Genomic DNA, 22155 nt, shown 5'->3' with positions numbered 1-22155 from the left:
AGTCGTGGGTAGGATTTTCCTCATTTTACAGATGAAGAAACTGAGTACACAGAGGTTTGGTGATTTGGCCAAGGTCATGTAGCTGTCAAGTGGATTATGTTAACTGTGTTTGAGAAACTGTCTACTGAATTAAAATGTTATCTGAACTCAGAGTTAGTGTTAAATTCTGTTCTTCCATTTCCTTGCTGTATGTGTGTGTCTGGCAAGGCACTTAACCTCCCAGAGCTTCAGCTGCTTATCTTTAAAATGGAGTTAATATCTCATAAGATTTTTGTCATGTATAATGACTGTAATGTAAAGCATCAGCACATAGTAAGGACTCAATAAATGGTAGTTACTCTTTTAAACAAAATATGTATGTTTTCATAAAGACTGGCTATGGTCAAGGAAAAGGCAAGATTCAAATTCTTTTGCAACCTTTCAATCCAGGGAAAAATAAAATACAGATTTTAAAATCAGCTTTGTTTTTTATATGTTTTTCAGATCAATGTAGAACTGTGTGAATTGTTTGGTACAAAGCAAATTGTAATTTCTCATGCCTCCCAAACTATTAATCCAACTGTAAGTACACCTAGCACAATCAAAACATTTCTTTCCAAACACTGTGCTGACTACCCAAACAACTGGGATGATCACCTAGCAGCTGTTTCGTTTGCCTTCAATGTTACTCACTCGGTATGTACCTTTTTATAATCTGTACTTGTGAATTATGACTATTTCTTGGCTACATAAATGTTTTATTACAAATTGTTGTTTATTTTTCTTAATAGGAACCTACGAAAAATACACCGTATTTTCAAATGTTTAATAGAAATCTTTACATGCCTGAGACTTCAGATATTCTTCGTGAAGTGGATGGTAATAATACAAGTATGTTTGCCAGAATTCTAGGTGCAATTAAAGAAGCTGATAAAGTAATGGAGAATAAGACAACTTCAGCGGGCCAGGTGATTCTATCTAATAGAAAAAAACTCTATAATCTAAAAATCTATAAAGTGATTTTTTTTTAAATTTCAGCATACACTCACATACCTATGATATACCCTAAAACCAATTTTTTTCCATTGAATTCTGCATGTTTTGATTAAACAGTATGTTTATTAGCTATGAAATTCTGAGAGACATTACTAGGAAAACTATGTGTTTTGGAATCAAGGTAGAGCTGAATTCAAATCCCTGGTTTTGCTTTCTAGTTGTTTAACTTGGGCATGTTACTTTATCTCATATTACTTTATTTTCTTTATAAAGTTGAGGTAATAATACTGACTTTGAAATATTGTTTTAAAAAATTAAGTGGGATTCTTGCCTAGCTTTCAGTAGCATCTCAATAAGTAATCTTTTTATTATAATATTATCTGTATATACCTTCAAGAAACTCTAGCTCTTTCATCCCTTTGTTCTTTTTTTTTGTTTTTACGCTTGCAGATGGAGAACAACAGTTTTGATGAACTAAATAAAAGCAAAATCATTGTTAAAAAGAAACCAAAGCAATTAAATCCATTTCAACTAAAAGTGGGTCATGAAGTTTTAAGACAAAGGAAAAACTGGTGGAAGGATGGTCGTTTCCAATCTGAATGGGTTGGTCCTTGTGTCATAGACTATATTACAGAAAATGGATGTGCTGTTCTGAGAGACAACACTGGGACAAGACTTAAAAGACCCATTAAAATGTCCCACCTCAAGCCCTATGTAAGAGAATCCAGTGAACAAGGTAAATATCTGTCACTTCTCTACATTTTTACTTTCTTTGAATGAAGAGAGAAGTTAAAAATATAAGAAATCTCACCCGCCCCGCACCCCTCCTTTGGTTAGTTTTTCTTTTCCCTTCTCATTTTTATAAAATTTTGTACAGTATTGGAGCCCAGGTAGTCTTTTTTATAAGCATGTGTCTTCTGGAACTGTCAGGTTTGTAAGAGATTTTATCTTGATTTCTAGTGTAATTTTCACACACTTTCCCACAGTTCATGTGGGAGACACTGAATGTGTTTCACAGAAGGAAGAATTATATCTTCATTATTTTCACTTTCAGAATATTTTGTCACTTTTAGCATGAAATGATAGTAACTAAGATAAATAATGCCAAAAACAAACATACTCTCTAGAATTCTGTTGTGAGATAAATATATTAGGGGACATTTTAAAATGTGATTAATTTTTAATGTTGCATCTTAGTCACAGTCATGGTGGATGCAGGGGAGGGTGAGAGTGGGAGATACTCAGAATGCTATAAAGTGCCATTATAAGAAGAGGTAAATAGCACACTGGACAAGGTAATACTTGCCTCAAAATGTGATTACGAATAGTCAAGATATCCTGATCTTCTCTAACCCTTTCTTTCATAGACTGGAGCTAAATGACATGGCTTTCAGATTAAGTCCCACTTTATGTCCTATTTTATGTGCTCCTTAGAATTTCTTTGGAGTGGATAACTTAGAGGGAGTGAATTGGTACCTTAGCTAGTTAATTTTGTTTATTCTATAAAGAAAGATAAAGCATCAGTATTATTTGAATCTGAGTAGCAGTTAAGGAAGATACAATTTAGTACAATTTTAAACAATATAAACAACTGAGGTATTTAACAAGCTTAAGTAAATAATAATTACAAAAATGATGATAATAGATAACCCTCTTTCTTAGGATATGAAGCCCTTGGGGCTGCTTTGTAATAGCTCAACTCTGTTTCTGATCTGGGTCACAACTCTCATGTTAAAAGCTCTGAGTACCTTCCTTTCTGCTTATGGCAGAACCAGTTGCTCTAGTAGCAAACTTAGCTTGGACTGTTCCAATTCAGAAAGCTCACAGTACCTTCATTCTCGTTGTTAGAAGATAAGCACATTTATTCCTTGTGCCTCCTCTTAGTTCTAAGCTGCCCTTTATGATTTCTCCTTTCTGCAAGTTAAGTAGGGACAAAAGATTATACAGGTGCATGTTGTCCTTTCTTCTTCTTTTTATTTTCCCTTTAATCTTTGGTGTTCAGGACTTGCTCCCTTCTAATGTGTTAACCTTCCTTAATTAATACAAAATTTCTGCTTAAAATGTTGCTGTATCAGGATCCGTTTCAACATTTTGCAATTTGCTCTTGCTGGAGAATTTCTTAAGGAGACCTAACATTTTGCTACTGCTGAATATTTCAGAATCCAATTGAATAGAACAATTTCTAAACAGAGGCAGTACAATTATTGCCTCATGCTTGAATTCTCTGCAGATTATTCTTCCAGTCATACAAAGGAAATTGCAGTATTAGTACTAGTGTATACATATAAGGAACCTGAGATTAATGGGTAAAGTTGTTTTTTCTTATTAATCAAAGGAAGTACTAATCTAGCTATCCTAGAGTCTGGTTCTTGTTTACTCTTTGGTCCGTTTTTGTCTGTTTTTCTTATTTGTAGAAAATTCAAAATAAATGTGATTTCTATCACATATTTTCCTGAAAATCTTCACCTCAAAAGCTGATTTTAAAGAGTCTTTGAATTTAAACTGAATTTAAACCAAACAAAATGTCTTTGAATAGTCATCCCATTCTTTTGACATAAATTTGAATAAGGTATAGCCAAAAGAACTATGAATTTGTCTGCATTGTTTCTCTTACCAGCATTGAGATTTCATAGCTGTATTAAAGTTCACTGTACAAAGCAGATATGCTTCCATTGCGAACTTATCCATTCTTATCTAGAACATAATGTTGAGGGAGCACATTCAGTACTAGGTTGACATTGCTATTTTAAGTAGGCCTATTTGCCTTTTTGTCTAGTTCAGTGCCAGGCACCTTTTCAAGACTAAGTATTTTAACAAGAAATTTTTTGACATACCATAGTGTCTCTTCATAATCGTAATGTTTCCCTTTGAAAAGAAAAATGTTATTGACCCATTATTCTATCTGACATAGATTTTGAGTAGTTTTGTTCTGAGTGGGAATTATTGTGATCAGTTTGTGTCTGCCTCCCCTAAAGGCTTTGGTATGATTGCCCTTCACAATTTGTGAAATGGTTTTTATTCTTTTATAAGTTTCCTATTGCTGCCGTAACAATTTACCACAAATTTAGTGGCTTAGAACAACACAAGTTTATTATCTTACAGTTCTATACTTAGAAATCCAATGTAGGTCTCGTTGGGCTAAAATTGAGGCATTGGCAGGGCTGTGTTCCTTTCTGGAGGCTCAAGAAGATGGTGTTTCTGTGCATTTTCCACCTTCTAGAGGCTGTTCCCATTGCTTGGCTGTGGTCCTCTTCCTCTATCTTAAAAGCCAGCAGTGGGGGTAGAGTTCTTCTCACATTTATTACATCACTCCATCCTCCTATTCTTCCTTCCCCTTCCACATTTAAGGACTCTTATACTTGGGCCCATCCTGATAATCCAGGATAATCTCCCTGTTTCTCCCTGTTGGTTGGTTAGCAACCATAATTCTATCACTACCCTAAGTCTCCTTTGCCATGTAAGGTAACGTAATCACAAGTTTCATGAATTAGTACATGGCTATCTTTAGGGGTCCGTTATTCTGCCTACCACAATTATGGTCTACATTCGCAAAACAAAATAAAGCTTAGTCCCTATATTAGTATCAAGCCCATGAGCTTGACTTTATTATTAATACACAGTCATCAGTTGGTATCCACAGGGGATCAGTTCCAGGAGCCCTGTGGATACCAAAATCCGCTCATGTTCAGGTCCCTTACATAAAATGGCATAGTACAGTACCCCCAACCTTTATCCCCTACCCCACCCGCACATCCATGGATACGAACCCTGGGATATGGAGAGCCAACTGTAGTTTTAGCAAAGCAGCTCCCTTTGACCTCTAATTATGTAATCTCAAAATTAAAAGTCATTCAGTTCTCTGTGTTAGTATTGGTTATCTGTTATGACAATTATGTGTTATGTATCAAATTGTAGTTATTTGTTATTTTATCATAAGAAAAGATGTACTAGTATGGCAATACATTTGTAATAGTTTTAGGATATCAGGCCATGTATAGGATTAGTCAAGACACCTCACTTCACAATAAGAAAATTAATTATTCTGAAACCTTGTACTTTCTTTCTATTTGAAAAAATAAATTAATCCAATCACTCAGACTTTTCTGAGGCTTTGGTTTTAACTTATTTTTCTCCCTAGGGAAATTTTAATACTCTTAATCTCATTTTTTTTCTCCTTAAAACTAAATAAGAAAAAGTGTGTCAAAACTGCTGATAACACCTTCCTGAAATGTCTTGAAAATACCTCTGCTTCTAAGAAAGTAAACACTTAAGTATTCAGTCCAGTCAAAACCGAAATAATGCTTTCATCAAACATGTCATAATAGTAACTAAATAAATAGAATGAGAAAATTAAAATAATTAAATTCTATCGTGTAATGTGACTGAGTAGAAAAGTCCTTTAATACGGTTTTGTTTGTTTATTTCTCTGTCTTTTTATCTTGGGTGCAAAAACTTATCTTGTTCTTTTCTGTATCCCTAACTCAGGACTGTTCTAGATCAGTACTGTCCAATGGATATGTAATGCAAAAACTATGTAATATAAAATTTAAAATTTTCTAGTAGCCATGTTTAAAAAGTAGGTGAAAAAAATTTTAATAATATATTTTATAGTTACCCAGTATATTTAAGATAGCATTATTTATTATCTATCTAAGATAGATTATTTCAACATGTATGTAAGGCCTCAAAAATCTCTTTCTGGTAAGTCTTTGGTAATCTTTTTCGAAGTTAAAGAGCATTTCTCTTGGGTCCACTAGATTTAGAACATAGTAGGAATTGAAACATATTTGACCTTTATGAATGAATGAGAATTTTGTTTTTTCCTACACAAAGAAGGCTTGAAATCTCCAGAGTAGTTTTCAATTGCATATAGAGTGATTTGTGTAGAATTTGCTGAGTATAATCTTTATTCTCTACAGTTTTATCACACTAAGTTACTTTAAAGTTTATTTAAAAGAAAGTGTGTGTGTGTGTGTGTGTGTGTGTGTGTGTGTATGTATATTCAGATATATATTGGTTACTTTCATATAGAAGCTGTCCTCTTACAAACAGGTGAGGTTGGTAAAGTCCATTTGTTTCTAAGTCTACTGTAATTAGGAGGTGCTTACGCTCAAGGTCTTTGAATGCATTTGCAGGAAATCAAAGTGATAACTTCTAAGAGCTTTACATCTATCCATAGTTTCCCTGTTGATACATGTTTACTGGACATATTTTACTACAATAGACCCGCTTTCTGTATGCAAAAAAATTTTTGAGACAGAAAACTTCCTTCATCAAAGATCTCTGCAAAGATCCAATTTGGAAATACTTTAAATGCTATATTGTAGCTGCTGTCACTAATACATTGCAGCAGTGTACCCTGAACTTATGAAATTCTTCATGGCTTATTAGAAAAATTTCATCAGCAACATTTTTACCATATCTAACCTTTTTAAGTTCTCTTTTAAATTACAACCTATCTTTCTCTAGTATTAACAAGCTAATAGCAGACTTTGATGTTGAAGCTCTAGCAACACATTCTAAAAGTGTTTCAATTTCACTGATCATTTTTTCTTCTTTCCTGCTACTCTTGGGCATAGCACTTCTCATGGGTTGCATGATTTTTGTATCTTTCAGACTGGTTCTCTTGTTCAGCAATACATCCCCTACTAACATACAAAAATCATTTTCTTATCACCTTCAATTACCCATACTTTTATTTCCATCATAAGTATGTATATCTTCTTAACAGCCTTTTCAATCTAATTACTACTTTTGCATTAATAAGAATTGGTGGGGTTAAACTTAGAAAGCCTCTCAAAACTAAAATACCAACTACACTTTGCCTAATGAAGAAGTAAATGGGCAAAACTAAATGTCCATACAAGCCCAAGTCTACTTATGCCATTGTTGGGAGAGAGCATAGCTTTATTTGATCTTTTTTTTAATATTCTTTTTTTTAAGTTTATTTATTTGTTTGTTTATTTATTTTGGCTGCGTTGGGTCTTCGTTGCTGTGTGAGGGCTTTCTTTTAGTTGCGGCGAGCGGGGCCTACTCTGTTGCAGTGCGCGGGCTTCTCATTGTGGTGGCTTCTCTTGTTGTGGAGCATGGGCTCTAGGCACGCGTAGTTGTGGCTCACAGGCTCTAGAGTGCAGCCTCAGTAGTTATGGCACACGGGCTTAGTTGCTCTGCGGCATGTGGGATGTTCCCGGACCAGGGCTCGAACCCATGTCCCCTGCATTGGCAGGCAGATTCTTAACCACTGCGCCACCAGGGAAGTCCTGTTTGATCTTTTGATGTTTGTAAATTTAAAGTTCATAAATGTGTAACTTATAGGGTTGGAATAGATTCAGTTAGCTTTTCACATATTAGTATGAGGATGGGTAGGGTGGAATAATGTTCTGGGATATATTACCAAATTTATCTGCTCTGAGAAACTTTCATTGATCTCTAATCTAAATGGATAATTAATGTTCCTTTTGCTATTTATTGGACTTAAAATTTGAGGATTCTTTAAGGTATTAAAATCTTTAAGAGAATCTGTTAATGTTTTGGGAGAAAATCCAGAAAGAGAAGGCAGGGGTCCAGGAAGTTAATCAGCGGCGGTGGAATAGTTCTTTGTTGTAATGAATTAAAATATTATGTAGGGAGAAATTCTTTTATATAATTAACCTTTATTTATAAAGATGATGCTACTTTGCCATGTGTTTTTCATATTAAGCATTTTTTTCCTGATAGTGATGATAAATTTGCTCAAAATAGAATGAAATGCTGACAGGGAAGATTCCTCGTCTCATTTTAGTATGGATTTAGCTACACCTTTTAAGAGGTCATGAGCATTTTAATATTAAATTAGACTTAAGTAAGCTAAGCTTTTTAATCTAATTCGTTGTAGCCTGCCTACTTTCACATTCCTATTATATAAGCCTGATTCTAGGAACTTAATCTTCATTTTAGTTTATCATTTCATATTGTGACAATTTAATATTATTGCCCTGATATGGATTCTATAAAGACCAGAGAATTATCTAAAGTTGTAAATGTAAGTATTTAACAATTCCATTTGTTAAAACATCTTTCGAGATGTTAATTCACCCAGAAATGCTTTGCAGAAGTATATTAAGAATATCATCAATATCAAAAATATAGTTTTATAACTTTCGTTTTTAATCTATACCATGATTCTCAGCCCCTCACCCACACCTACCACCCCCTCCACCCACACCTACCAAACACAGGTCAAGAGAATACTCTGTAATGGCCAAATGGGAAAAGAATCCAAAAAAGAGTGGATATATGTGTATGTATAACAGATTCACTTTGCTGTATACCTGAAACTAACACAACATTGTAAATCAACTATACCCCAATAAAATTTTTTTTTAAATCCTGTAAAAAAAAAATCCCTTTATATTATTCCTTTTTTTTAATTGGAAAAAAAAAGTTTGGCTCTTTTAAAGTCCTTGATCTTTCCTGAATTCTGTATGTATGCACTGTCAAATTCATATGTCATTTTATTCATTCTTTGACATATTTATTTAGGAGATACGAGAACCCACCAGAAATTAATCTTGATAGTTAATTTGTATTACTTGGAATTTTGTTCCTCATTTAACATTATTTAATTTTAAAGTGGTTTAATTATAATTCTAAAAGGCAAACTTATGTTTCTTCTTTCAGACAGTCTTTATCTCTTACAAGGTTCAGTAGTGGCAGATCATGACTACATTGGAATGCCTGAAATTTCAGTTGGAGCATACCAAGCAAATATTCTGGTAGAAGATGCGACTATTGGAGTAGTCGACAATGAATTACTGACATCAAGCAAGGATCGTGAACTGTTAGAATATAGAAATGCCAAAATCTCTCCCTTGATAGAAGATCATAGTACTCTTGAAAAGCAGACTTTTAGTCTCTTGGACTCTTCAAACCAAGTCCTTGAGTACTTAAGTTAGTGAACACCAAAATTCATTTAAAGTGCTTGTTTAGAAAGTATATCTCCTTGAATCTTGTTATGTTTTCCATTCAAAAAGGTTATTTAGAAAAAGTATCTTGACAAACTCTTAATGACTAAATCCTGAAGATTTATTTTATAACTATTTATTTATCTAAAGTTGTGCCTCATTTGAATGTCAGTGCATATATATATATATATATATATATATATGCAAAGGAAGTATATTACATAGATGTCATTTTTTCTTCTAAAAAGAGAACAGGCAAAGCATGCTTGCTTCTTAGGAAGTAAACTAAATTCTAGCTCAAAACTTTGTTTGATATTGGTACCATGTTTTCAGTTTTAATTTTTTTTTTAATATTCCCCCCTTTTAAAAAATGTTTGAACTACCTAGAATTGCATTAATAAATATTTATTAAATGTGATAAATGAAACCTCTTTCTGTGTCATTGGAACGTCTAAAAACAATATTGTAGGAAAAAATTTAGAGTTGTTTAATGGGCTCTTACAGTGTATTGGTAAGTTCACCTTGTTAGACAGGCTCAGGATTAGGATCTGAAACTATATATTGGTTTGAAAACATTTGTGCATTTCCATAGTATATATTAAAGTCAGAAGCATCCATTAATAAGATTTTTTCTTCAGCCTTAAGTAAATAATAATTATAAAATAACTGATATCAAAGATTTTAAACTATAATTTCTATGATAGTTATAACTTTGCTCAACAAATATTTGTTATAAAGCACTTTGAAGAATACTGTGGGAAAAATAAATGCTGTGTGTGCCTTGTCCCCAAGAGAGACATACAGTCCAGTAGGGAATATAGATCATATAAGCCATGTACAACAGTAGTTACAAGTTATGTGCTAAGTTCCATAAGAAAAGTGCAAATAATATATTTAGGGAGGAAGAAAAGAAAGAGTTTATTTCTGGATAGGAAACTTAGGCTATTAATGGAAGAAGGATCTTTTGAGCTTGACCCTGAAGAATGAATAGGATTTGGTGAGAGGGTCCAAAAAATTAGAGGAAAACAAATGCACAGAGACAGAAAGTATTGTAAAGATTTACAGAAAGGCAGGGCTTTTTGTTGTCTACATTGCCTCCAGTGTAAGGTGAAATGGTAAGGTATGGGGAGATAAAGCTGAAGGGGAAGTAGGAAGCCTTGTGGAGGGCTTTGAATACTGTTAGGGGTTGAATTGTGTCCCCCTTCCTCCAAATTCACATGTTGAAGTTGTAAACCCTAGTACCTTAGAATGTGACCTTATTTGGAAAAAAGTTTATTGCAGATATTGATTAGTTAAGATGAGGTCATGTTGAAGTAGAGTGGGGCCTAATCCAGTATGACTGATATCCTTACAAGAGGGGGAAATTTGGTCATAGAGTCAGGGAGAATGCCATGTGAAGATGAAGGCAGAGATCGGGGTGATTCATCCACAAGCCAAGGAATGCCAGAGGTTACCAGAAAACCACCAGAAACTAAAGGAGAGGCATGGAATAGACTCTTCCTCAGAGCCCAGAGAAGGAAGCAGCCCTGTCAACACCTTCATTTCAGCTTTGTAGCCTCCAGAACTGTAAAACAGTATCTTTTCTTTAAGTCACCAGGTTTGTGGCACTTTGTTACAGCAGCCCTAGCAAAGTAATATAAATACCTAGTTAAATTATTTTTTATTTTCTGAGACCCATTGAAGGTCTTTGTATAGGGAAGTGTCATCAGGACTATGATTTAGGAAGCTTAATCTGGCAACTAGTAAAGAACTGATTAGAGGAGGAGAGAAGCAAAGCATGGAGGATTAGTTATGACTTTGAAGTGATGATGAATAATAGGAACCTGAACTATTCTAGTAGCATTAGTAATAAATGGAGCATATCTCAAGATCTACAGAATATCTCATATTTTTGGCATCAACCATACTGAACAGTGATATTGAAAATAGAAACCTGAGGTGAGGTATTACAGTTACTCATTTAAGAAAGGTTAAATTATGTTTAATATAGGCTAAAGTAAAAGTGATTGGAGGAAAGAAATCAAGGACTCCATCTTATACCACAGACAAATGAATTCCAAGTAGAATTCCAGAAACAAACCTTTAGAAAACAGAAGCTGAACCAAGATGGCGGAGTAGAAGAACGTGCTTTCACTCCCTCTTGTGAGAACACCAGAATCACAGCTAGCTGCTGGACAGTCATCGACAGGAAGAAACTGGAACTCACCAAAAAGATACCCCACATCCAGGGACAAAGGAGAAGCCACAATGAGACAGTAGGAGGGGCGCAATCACAGCAAAATCAAATCCCATAACTGCTGGGTGGGTGACTCACAGACGGGAGAACACTTCTACCACAGAAGTCCACCCACTAGAGTGAAGGCTCTGAGCCCTACGTCAGGCTTCCCAACCTGGGGGTCCAGCAACGGGAGGAAGAATTCCTAGAAAATCGGACTTTGAAGCCTAGTGGGATTTGATCGCAGGACTTTGACAGGACAGGGGGAAACAGAGACTCCACCTTAGAGGGCACACACAAAGTAGTGTGCGCATCGGGACCCAGGGGAAGGAGCAGTGACCCCAGGGGAGACTGAACCAGAACTACCTGCTACTGTTGGAGGGTCTCCTGCAGAGGTGGGCGGTGGCTGTGGCTCACTGTGGGAACAAGGACACTGGCAGCAGAAGTTCTGGGAAGTACTCCTTGGCGTGAGCCCTCCCAGAGTCTGCCATTAGCCCCACCAAAGAGCCCAGGTAGGCTCCAGTGTTGGGTTGCCTCAGGCCAAACAACCAACAGGGAGGGAACCGAGCCCCACCCATCAGCAGTCAAGCGGATTAAAGTTTTACTGAGTTCTGCCCACCAGAGCAACAGCCAGCTCTACCCACCACCAGTCCCTCCAATCAGGAAACCTGCACAAGCCTCTAAGACAGCCTCATCCACCAGATGACAGACAGCAGAAGCAACAAGAACTACAATACTGAAGCCTCTGGAACAAAAACCACATTCACAGATAGACAAGATGAAAAGGCAGAGGGTTATGTACCAGATGAAGGAACAAGATAAAACCCCAGAAAAACAACTAAATGAAGTGGAGATAGGCAACCTTCCAGAAAAGGAATTCAGAATAATGATAGTGAAGATGATCCAGGACCTCAGAAAAAGAATGGAGGCAAAGATAAAGAAGATGCAAGAAATGTTTAACAAAGAAGAAGTAAAGAACAAACAAACAGAGATGAACAATACAATAACTGAAATGAAAACTACACTAGAAAAAATCAATAGCAGAATAACTGAGGCAGAAGAACGGATAAGTGACCTGGAAGACAGAATGGTGGAATTCACTGCTGCGGAACAGAATAAAGAAAAAAGAATGAAAAGAAATGAAGACAGCTTAAGAGACCTCTGGGACAACATTAAATGCAACAACATTCACATTATAGGGGTCCCAGAAGGAGAAGAGAGAAAGGACTCGAGAAAATATTTGAAGAGATTATAGTCAAAATCTTCCCTAACACGGGAAAGGAAACAGCCACCCAAGTCCAGGAAGTACAGTGAGACCCATACAGGATAAACCCAAGAAGAAACACACCAAGACACATAGTAATCAAATTGGCAAAAATTAAAGACAAAGAAAAATTATTGAAAGCAGCAAGGCAAAAGCAACAAATAACATACAAGGCAACTCCCATAAGGTTAAGAGCTGATTTCTCAGCAGAAACTCTACAAGCCAGAAGGGAGTGGCATGATATACTTAAAGTGATGAAAGGGAAGAACCTACAACCAAGATTACTCTACCCAGCAAGGATCTCATTCAGATTCGATGGAGAAATCAAAAGCTTTACAGACAAGCAAAAGCTAAGAGAATTCAGCACCACCAAACCAGCTTTACAACAAATGCTAAAGGAACTTCTCTAAGTGGGAAACACAAGAGAAGAAAAGGACCCACAAAAACAAACCCAAAACAATTAAGAAAATGGTCATAGGAACATACATATCGATAATTACCTTAAACGTGAATGGATTAAATGCCCCAACCAAAAGACACAGGCTGCCTGAATGGATACAAAAACAAGACCCATCTATATGCTGTCTACAAGAGACCCACTTCAAACCTAGGGACACATACAGACTGAAAAGTGAGGGGATGGAAAAAGGTATTCTATGCAAATGGAAATCAAAAGAAAGCTGGAGTAGCAATACTCATATCAGATAAAATAGACTTTAAAATAAAGAATGTTACAAGAGACAAGGAAGGACACCACATAATGATCAAGGGATCAATCCAAGAAGAAGATATAACAATTATAAATATATATGCACCTAACATAGGAGCACCTCAATACATAAGGCAACTGCAAACAGCTGTAAAAGAGGAAATGAACAGTAACACAATAATAGTGGGGGACTTAAACACCTCACTTACACCAATGGACGGATCATCCAAAATGAAAATAATAAGGAAACAGAAGCTTTAAATGACACAATAGACCAGATAGATTTAATTGATACTTATAGGACATTCCATCCAAAAACAGCAGACTACACTTTCTTCTCAAGTGCACACAGAACATTCTCCAGGATAGATCACTTCTTGGGTCACAAATCAAGCCTCAGTAAACTTAAGAAAACTGAAATCATATCAAGCATCTTTTCTGACCGCAACGCTATAAGATTAGAAATGAATTACAGGGGAAAAACCGTAAAAAACACAAACACATGGAGGCTAAACACTACGTTACTAAATAACCAAGAGATCACTGAAGAAATCAAAGAGGAAATCAGAAAATACCTAGAGACAAATGACAATGAAAACACGACAATCCAAAACGTATGGGATGCAGCAAAAGCAGTTCTAAGAGAGAAGTTTATAGCTATACAAGCCTACCTCAAGAAACAAGAAAAATCTCAAGTAAACAATCTAACCTTACACCTAAGGAACTAGAGAAAGAAGAACAAACAAAACCCAAAGTTAGCAGAAGGAAAGAAATCATAAAGATCAGAGCAGAAATAAATGAAATAGAAACAAAGAAAACAATAGCAAAGATCAATAAAACTAAAAGCTGGTTCTTTGAGAAGATAAACAAAATTGATAAACCATTAGCCAGACTCATCAATAAAAAGAGGGAGAGGACTCAAATCAATAAAATTAGAAATGAAAAAGGAGAAGTTACAACACCACAGAAATACAAAGCATCCTACGAGACTACTACAAGCAACTCTATGACAATAAAGTGGACAACCTGGAAGAAATGGACAAATTCTTAGAAAGGTATAACCTTCCAAGACTGAACCAGGAAGAAATAGAAAATATGAACAGACCAATCACAAGTACTGAAATTGACACTGTGATTAAAAATCTTCCAACAAACAAAAGTCCAGGACCAGGTGGCTTCACAGGTGAATTCTATCAAGCATTTAGACAAGAGCTAATACCCATCCTTCTCAAACTCTTCCAAAAAATTGCAGAGGAAGGAGCACTCCCAAACTCATTCTATGAGGCTACCATCACCCTAATACCAAAACCAGACAAAGATACTACAAAACAAGAAAATTACAGATCATTATCACTGATGAATATAGATGCAAAAATCCTCAACAAACTACTAGCAAACAGAATCCAACAACACATTAAAAGGATCATACACCATGATCAATTGGGATTTATCCCAGGGATGCAAGGATTCTTCAATATATGCAAATCAATCAATGTGATACACCATATTAACAAATTGAAGAATAAAAACCATATGATCATCTCAATAGATGCAGAAAAAGCTTTTGACAAAATTCAACACCCATCTATGATAAAAACTCTCCAGAAAGTGGGCATAGAGGGAACCTACCTCAACATAATAAAGTCCTTATACGACAAACCCACAGCAAACATCATTCTCAATGGTGAAAATCTAAAAGCATTTCCTCTAAGATCAGGAACAAGACAGCGATGTCCACTCTTACTGCTATTATTCAACATAGTTTTGGAAGTCCTAGCCTCGGCAATCAGAGAAGAAAAATAAAAGGAATACAAATTGGAAAAGAAGAAGTAAAACTGTCATTGTTTGCAGATGACATGATACTATACATAGAGAATCCTAAAGATGCCACCAGAAAACCAGAGCTAATCAATGAATTGGGTAAAGTTGCAGGATAGAAAATTAATGCACAGAAATCTCTTGCATTCCTATACACTAATGATGAAATATCTGAAAGAGAAATTAAGGAAACACTCCCATTTACCATTGCAACAAAAAGAATAAAATACCTAGGAATAAACCTACCTAGGGAGACAAAAGACTTGTATGCAGAAAACTATAAGACACTGATGAAAGAAATTAAAGATGATACAGTTGGAGAGATATACCATGTTCTTGGATTGGAAGTATAAATATTGTGAAAATGACTATACTACCCAAAGCAATCTACAGATTCAATGCAATCCCTATCAAATTACCAATGGCATTTTTTACAGAACTAGAACAAAAAATCTTAAAATTTGTATGGAGACAAAAAAGACCCCCAATAGCCAAAGCAATCTTGAGGGAAAAATACGGAGGTGGAGGAATCAGACCCCCTGACTTCAGACTATACTACAAAGCTACAGTAATCAAGACAATATGGTACTGGCACAAAAACAGAATGATAGATCAATGGAACAGGATAGAAAGCCCAGAGATAAACCCATGCACCTATGGTCAACTAATCTATGACAAAGGAGGCAAGGATATACAATGGAGAAAAGACAGTCTCTTCAATAAGTGGTGCTGGGAAAACTGGACAGCTCCATGTAAAAGAAAGAAATTAGAACACTCCCTAACACCATACACAAAAATAAACTCAAAATGGATTCAAGACCTAAATGTAAGACCGGACACTATAAAACTCTTAGAGGAAAACATAGGAAGAACACTCTTTGACATAAATCACAGCAAGATCTTTTTGATCCACCTCCTAGAGTAATGGAAAAAAAAAACAAAAAAAAACAAATGGAACCTAATGAAACTTAAAGTTTTTGCACAGCAAGGAAACCATAAATAAGATGAAAAGACAACCCTCAGAATGGGAGAAAATATTTGCAAAGGAATCAACGGACAAAGGATTAATCTCCAAAATATATAAACAGCTCATGTAGCTCGATATTAAAAAAACAAACCACCCAATCCAAAAATGGTCAGAAGACCTAAATAGACATCTTTCTAAAGAAGAAGACATACAGATGGCCAAGAGGCACATGAAAAGCTGCTCAACATCACTAATTATTAGAGAAATGCAAATCAGAATTACAATGAGGTATCATCTCACACCAGTTAGAATGGGCATCATCAGAAAATCTACAAACAACAAATGCTGGAGAGGGTGTGGAGAAAAGGGAACCCTCTTGCACTGTTGGTGGGAATGTAAATTGATACAGCCACTATGGAGAACAGTATGGAGGTTCCTTAAAAAACTGAAAATAGTATTACTGTATGATCCAGCAATCTTACTACTGGGCATATACCCAGAGAAAACCACAATTCAAAAAGACACATGCACCCCAATGTTCATTGCAACACTATTTACAATAACCAGGTCATGGAAGCAACCTAAATGCCCATCGACAGTCGAATGGATAAATAAGTTGTGGTATGTATATACAATGGAATATTACTCAGCCATAAAAGGGAACGAAATTGGGTCATTTGTTGAGACGTGGATGGATCTAGAGACTGTCATACAGAGTGAAGTAAGTCAGAAAGAGCAAAACAAATATCGTATATTAACGCATGTATTTGGAACCTAGAAAAATGGTACAGATGAACCGTTTTTCAGGGCAGAAATTGCGACACAGATAGAGAGAACAAACGTATGGACACCAAGGGGGGAAGCCATGGGGGGTTGGGTTTGGTGGTATGCTGAATTGGGTGATTGGGATTGACATGTATACACTGATGTGTATAGAATAGAACACTAATAAGAACCTGCTGTATAAAAAAAAAAACAAAAACAAACAAAAACAAACACCTTAAGAAAACATAGTTGTCTCAAACAGTGATACCTATCCTGCTCCTATTAGCAGAACAAAGTTCATGATGGAGTCATACTGAACTCTCTCTGGTAAATATAAGTGGTCAAGTGCCCTTTTCTTGGCTCAAATAAAGTGACTTTTCTTCAGTGATCATCTGACTAAAAGTCTTTTTCCATTGTAACAGGGTAATTAGTAATGAATCATTTTAGAATTACAATTCCTAAGCATTTTTTTTTTTTTTTTTTTAGAATTCTATCTCCTCTAAATACTTTCTCATCAAACAGACCTTTATCCTGTGTGCACTGGTCATGTTGGGTTACACCAGGTTGTGTCTACAAACCACCCCAAAATCTTAGTGGCTTAAAATAACAGAGTGTTATTTCTTAGCCACCCTCTTGGTTCATTAAGCATCCATTTTCATCCTCACTCCAAGATGCAGGCTGAAGGAACCTGAGTACTGGAATACACCAGTGACCATGGCAAGGGGAGAATACGGTGAACTGAGCACTAGCTGTGAAAAGACTTGGTGTGTAATTATGCACATCCTTCCTACTCACATAACAAGGGTAAAACCTAGTCACACACTGCTAATGGGTACAGGTTTCTTTTTGTAGTGAAAACAATGTTCCAAAGTTAATGGTGCTGGATGCATAACTGAAAAACTACTAAGATCCACTGAATTGTATTCTTTAAAAGGGTGAATTTTATGAGAATTATATCTCAATAAAATTGTTATAAAAAGAGTCTAAACCAAAGTTTTAAAAAAAGAACTAGCCACATAGCCACACCTAATATAGTCCTACTATATTCCTTGAAGGAAGAAAACTAGAATATAACTGCAGTAACTGCCATACTCGTCTTTGTTTGCAAATTCTATTAAAGGCCACCTATGATGAAAGTTATTTTTATTTCCTGATAGCGAATATAAGCTATTCAAATAAAATGCTGATTTTATTACTGAAATCTCAGGATTCTAACGTAGAGATTCCAAATACAGATGTTATGTAAACAAATAACAAATTATATACATATACATAATCTTGTCTCTAATGTTTGCAGGGCCCTGTCAAGAGTGAAAATGGATTTCAATATACCATATACCTAAATATTTAGAAGTTATAAATTGAGCTAATAAACTATTCCTACCTTGGCAAATGTGCCTTAAGGTTCCTAGAATTCTTGGACTCTTCAAGCTTCACACTAATGAGTGGCAAAGCAGGGAGAGCTGGTCATAGAGAGTTCTTTGTCTCAACTCCATCCTCTCCCAAGAACAACTCTCCCCGCTCCATTGCTGCCCCTCTCCCCCATTCAAGCTCCTGCAGATGCACCCTTTGACCAGCCCAAGCCTTTGGGATGTGCTCTCCACCTCTCTGTCCACCGCCTTAGGAGGGAGGCCTTTGAAGAGGTTCTCCAGGAGGGGAGGGGCACATCCCTGAGCCCTGTGATCTTTTCACCCTACAGGGAGGAACATATGCTCAAGGGGGACAGAGCCTAGCCCTCAAGCAAAGGGTCGAGAGTGAGGTCCCTCTTGCCTGGATTTAAGCGAGGTTTTCTATAAGTATATAGTAAAATTTTGACCAAAAAAATTCCAGTGTCTTTATGAGGTTTTATATGCCACCTTCTGGTATTTTTATGAACACTTCAAACCATGATATAGAAAGAAATGGAAATGCTAAGCTATAATAAAGGAAAAAAATTTTTGAATAATTTCCTCATTTGAAAAGTTATTTTTAAATATCATAATTAACATTCCAAGTGTAAATTTTTTCTTATATCACCATCTTTAAAAAAGAAGTAACTCACTAAGATTTACAAAATAAAACTTACTAGATATTTAGTTATGGGATTCATTCATACACTCAGAAAAGGTATGTATTAAATGTCTACGATGTCCATGTACTGTTTTGGCACTGAGGATATATCAATGAGAAACAAATATCTCTGCCCTCCTAGAGCTTGCATTCCAATAGAATAGTGACCAGTAGTTCTTAACGAATACGTTACTTACATCCAATCTTAAAATCTCATTGATAGCCTTTTGCACAGACATCTTGTTGGGATCCCGACCTTAAGCCTCTTCCACTTATTTTTTGACTGTGTAGAAAGTTCTGTTTTTGTTCAGAGGTCTAAAAAGGACTGGGCCACTTCCAGCTGGAGTTTCTAACCATTATGATTAGTAATTAAAAACAAAATAAACATTTAAAAAGCAAATTTTTTCCAAATTTTTGTTTTCCACAAATGCATCTGTTATTGAGAGGGAAATGCCAGCTTTGTGCAATGTTACAATTGATATTAAACAGGCAAGGATCAATTCAATGTCATCAAATTAGAAAGTATCTAAATTGGTAGATTGCCCTGAACATGAGGACCAGATCAAATGGTTCTCCTGCTTCCTCTAATCCCTCAATTTCCTCCTCTCTCCCCTTTCTTACTTCCTCACCCCCCATTAATACTAGTTCCTGGGCTTCCCTGGTGGCGCAGTGGTTGAGAGTCTGCCTGCCGATGCAGGGGACATGGGTTCGTGCCCTGATCCGGGAAGATCCCACATGCCGCAGAGCGGCTGGGCCTGTGAGCCATGGCCGCTGAGCCTGCGCATCCGGAGCCTGTGCTCCACAACGGGAGAGGCCACAACAGTGACAGGCCCGTGTACCACAAAAAAAAAAAACAAAAAAAAAACTACTTCCTTTGTGTACTCACCCAAAACTTGTTTAGAAGTTAAGGAGCATTGGGTCCAGGGGACTTCGCTTATCTGACCGCCTCACTGTCCACACATTGAAGTTCCTTGTGAAGAGCTCATAGTGAGGAAAGCCATTTCCTTGGCCTGGTGGGTAGCTGGAGACCAGATAGCCAATGACCACTTCACTCCCTCCTCTCCCCCCACATCCCAATGAAGCCTCTGTTAGTTCTGAGAAGAGGTCCCAGGAAATGAAGTGACGAACAGAAGAGAAATGAAAGGAAAGGGAATCTGACTTCCTTCCTTCCTGTGTATTATTTTGAAATAGAGGTGAAGAAAAAAATACTAAATGGAATGGTTCTCTTCCTCCAATATGTTTTCCTACTGCATTGTAATATATAATCTACAGTCTCTGGATTTCTGGAGAGTGTTTTATTCTGGGTTTTTGCTCTTTCCATTTAGAATTTCATCCTTACAAACAGATGCATATATTATTCAGTTAACAATTTTATGTGGTAAATAAACAGTGATAAAATAATCATAGTGGTGGTTTATATTACTTGGTCATAGCTAGAAACAAGTCAGTGGCAAATCTGCCTAGACTTTGAGAATAGGACTTACAGTCAATCCCCTGTTAAGCCACACTGATCACAAACTATGTTTAATAATCACTAATTCTACCTGAGGTAGCTAATATGTTATCAGTTAAAAGGGTAATAATTTCTTTTTATGTAATGTGAAAAGTCATAAAACCAAGAATATATAAAAACTCTTGTAACTCAACACACAAAAAGACAAGAACCCAATTTAAAAATGGGCAAAAGACTTGATTATACATTTCTCTAAAGAAGATATACAAATGAGACACCACTTCACACTTACTAGAATGGCTGTGATAGTTGGGGGAAAAAAAAAGGAAAATAAGAAGTGTTGATGAGAATGTGGAGAAATTGGAAACCTTGTATATTGCTGATAGGAATGTAAAATGGTTCAGCCACTATGGGAAACTGTTTGTTCCTCAAAAAGCTAAACATAGTATTACCATATGACCCAGCAATTCCACTTGTAGGTATATACCCAAAGGAATTGAAAACAGGGACTAGAACAGATAAGTGTATGCCAATGTTTATTGTAGCATTATTCAATAGCCAAAAGGTAGAAACAGCCTAAGTGTCTATCAACAGATGAATGAATAAATAAAATGTGGTATATACATGCAGTGGAATATTATTCGGCCATCAAAAGGAATGAATTTCTGAATAATGCTACATGATTGACCCTTGAAGACATTATGCTAAGTGAAATATGTCAGACAAAAAATGAAAAATATTGTATGATTCCACCTACATGAAATATCTAGAATAGGCAAATTCATAGAGATAGAAAATAGATTAGTGTTTACCAGGGAATAGGGGAGGGGAAATGGGGAGTTGATGATTAATGACTACAAGGTTTCTGTTTGAAGTAATGAAGACATTTTGGGAATTGTAGTAATGGTTGCACAACATTGTGAATGTAATTAATGTCACTGAACTGTACACTTAAAATGGTTACAATGGCAACATTTATGTTATATATATTTTACCACAATTTAGAAAAATTAATAATGTAATATACCAAAAACTACTGAGTTATTCACTTTAAACTGGTGAATTGTATGGTATGTGAATTATATCTTAATAAAGCTGTTTTTAAAAGTTTGTGGGATGTAGCTCAAATTGTGCTTAGATGAAAATTTATGACCTACATGATTATACTGGAAAAAAATAAAGGCTATAAAGTAATGAGCTAAGCATCAACTTAATGTGGTATAAAAAGAACAAGTGAATAAGCCTAAAGAAAATAGGTTTGAAATCATGAACATAATAGAAATTAATGGAATAGAAAATAAGCCTATGACAGGATGAACTGAGCCAAAATTGCTTTTCTGAAAACACTAATAAATTGAGACAAATCTAGCAAGTTCTAATTAAGAAAATCTTAGAGAATTTATAAACAATATTGTGATATAAAAAGGGTCAGAACCACATATAATGCAGATATTTAAAAGATAAATGATATTATAACTGTATTCTAATAATTTTGAAACCTTAATAAAACTGATAAATTATAGAAAAATTTAACCTGCAAAAGTGGTTCAAGAAGAAATAATAAGCCATATGATTTTACCAAACATTTATAACAAAATTTAAGGAGTACATAATTTTAATCTTACACCAATTATTCATGGTGCAGAAGCAGAAGGACTGCTCCTTAAATCTTTGGCATGAGGGTAGCATAATCTTGATACCAAAATCTGCAAAGGACAGAATGAGAAAGGAAAATAACAGGTCATTCTCCCATGAACACAAAGACCTAAAAATAAATTAGCAAACCAAATCCAGTGACCTATAAAAATATGCATTATGACCAAATTGAGTGGATCCCCAAAATGCAAGTTTGGTTTAATTAATGACTGCATTTCTAAGAGATCTGGCAAAAAAGAGATGAAACACACAAAACATTTTAACTGAGGAGAATTTAAGGAACTATTTAAAGATTAATGGAACCCACAAGGGATGGTGGGACATTTAGTAACTAGCAATAG

The 22155-nt window shown here is 35.7% G+C and overlaps 1 protein-coding gene across 4 annotated transcripts in view; it reads left to right on the top strand.

The window, feature by feature from the left end:
- The window catches only part of GIN1 (gypsy retrotransposon integrase 1), a 28651-nt gene extending 19308 nt beyond the window's left edge, over positions 1-9343 (top strand). For all 4 annotated transcript variants that reach the window (XM_004313208.4, XM_019940766.3, XM_019940765.3 and 1 more), the window contains 4 exons: positions 484-675; positions 771-947; positions 1426-1711; positions 8635-9343. In XM_004313208.4, the coding sequence (XP_004313256.1) occupies positions 484-675; positions 771-947; positions 1426-1711; positions 8635-8909 (930 nt within the window). In that variant the 3' untranslated portion in view covers positions 8910-9343. The remainder of the gene's footprint in view (positions 1-483; positions 676-770; positions 948-1425; positions 1712-8634) is intronic.
- Positions 9344-22155: the final 12812 nt, after the last annotated feature.

This window comes from Tursiops truncatus, chromosome 3 (assembly GCF_011762595.2).
Source record: "Tursiops truncatus isolate mTurTru1 chromosome 3, mTurTru1.mat.Y, whole genome shotgun sequence".
NCBI lineage: Eukaryota > Metazoa > Chordata > Mammalia > Artiodactyla > Delphinidae > Tursiops > Tursiops truncatus.
The sequence above is the reverse complement of the archived record's forward strand: the minus strand, read 5'-3'. Positions and strand labels throughout refer to the sequence as shown.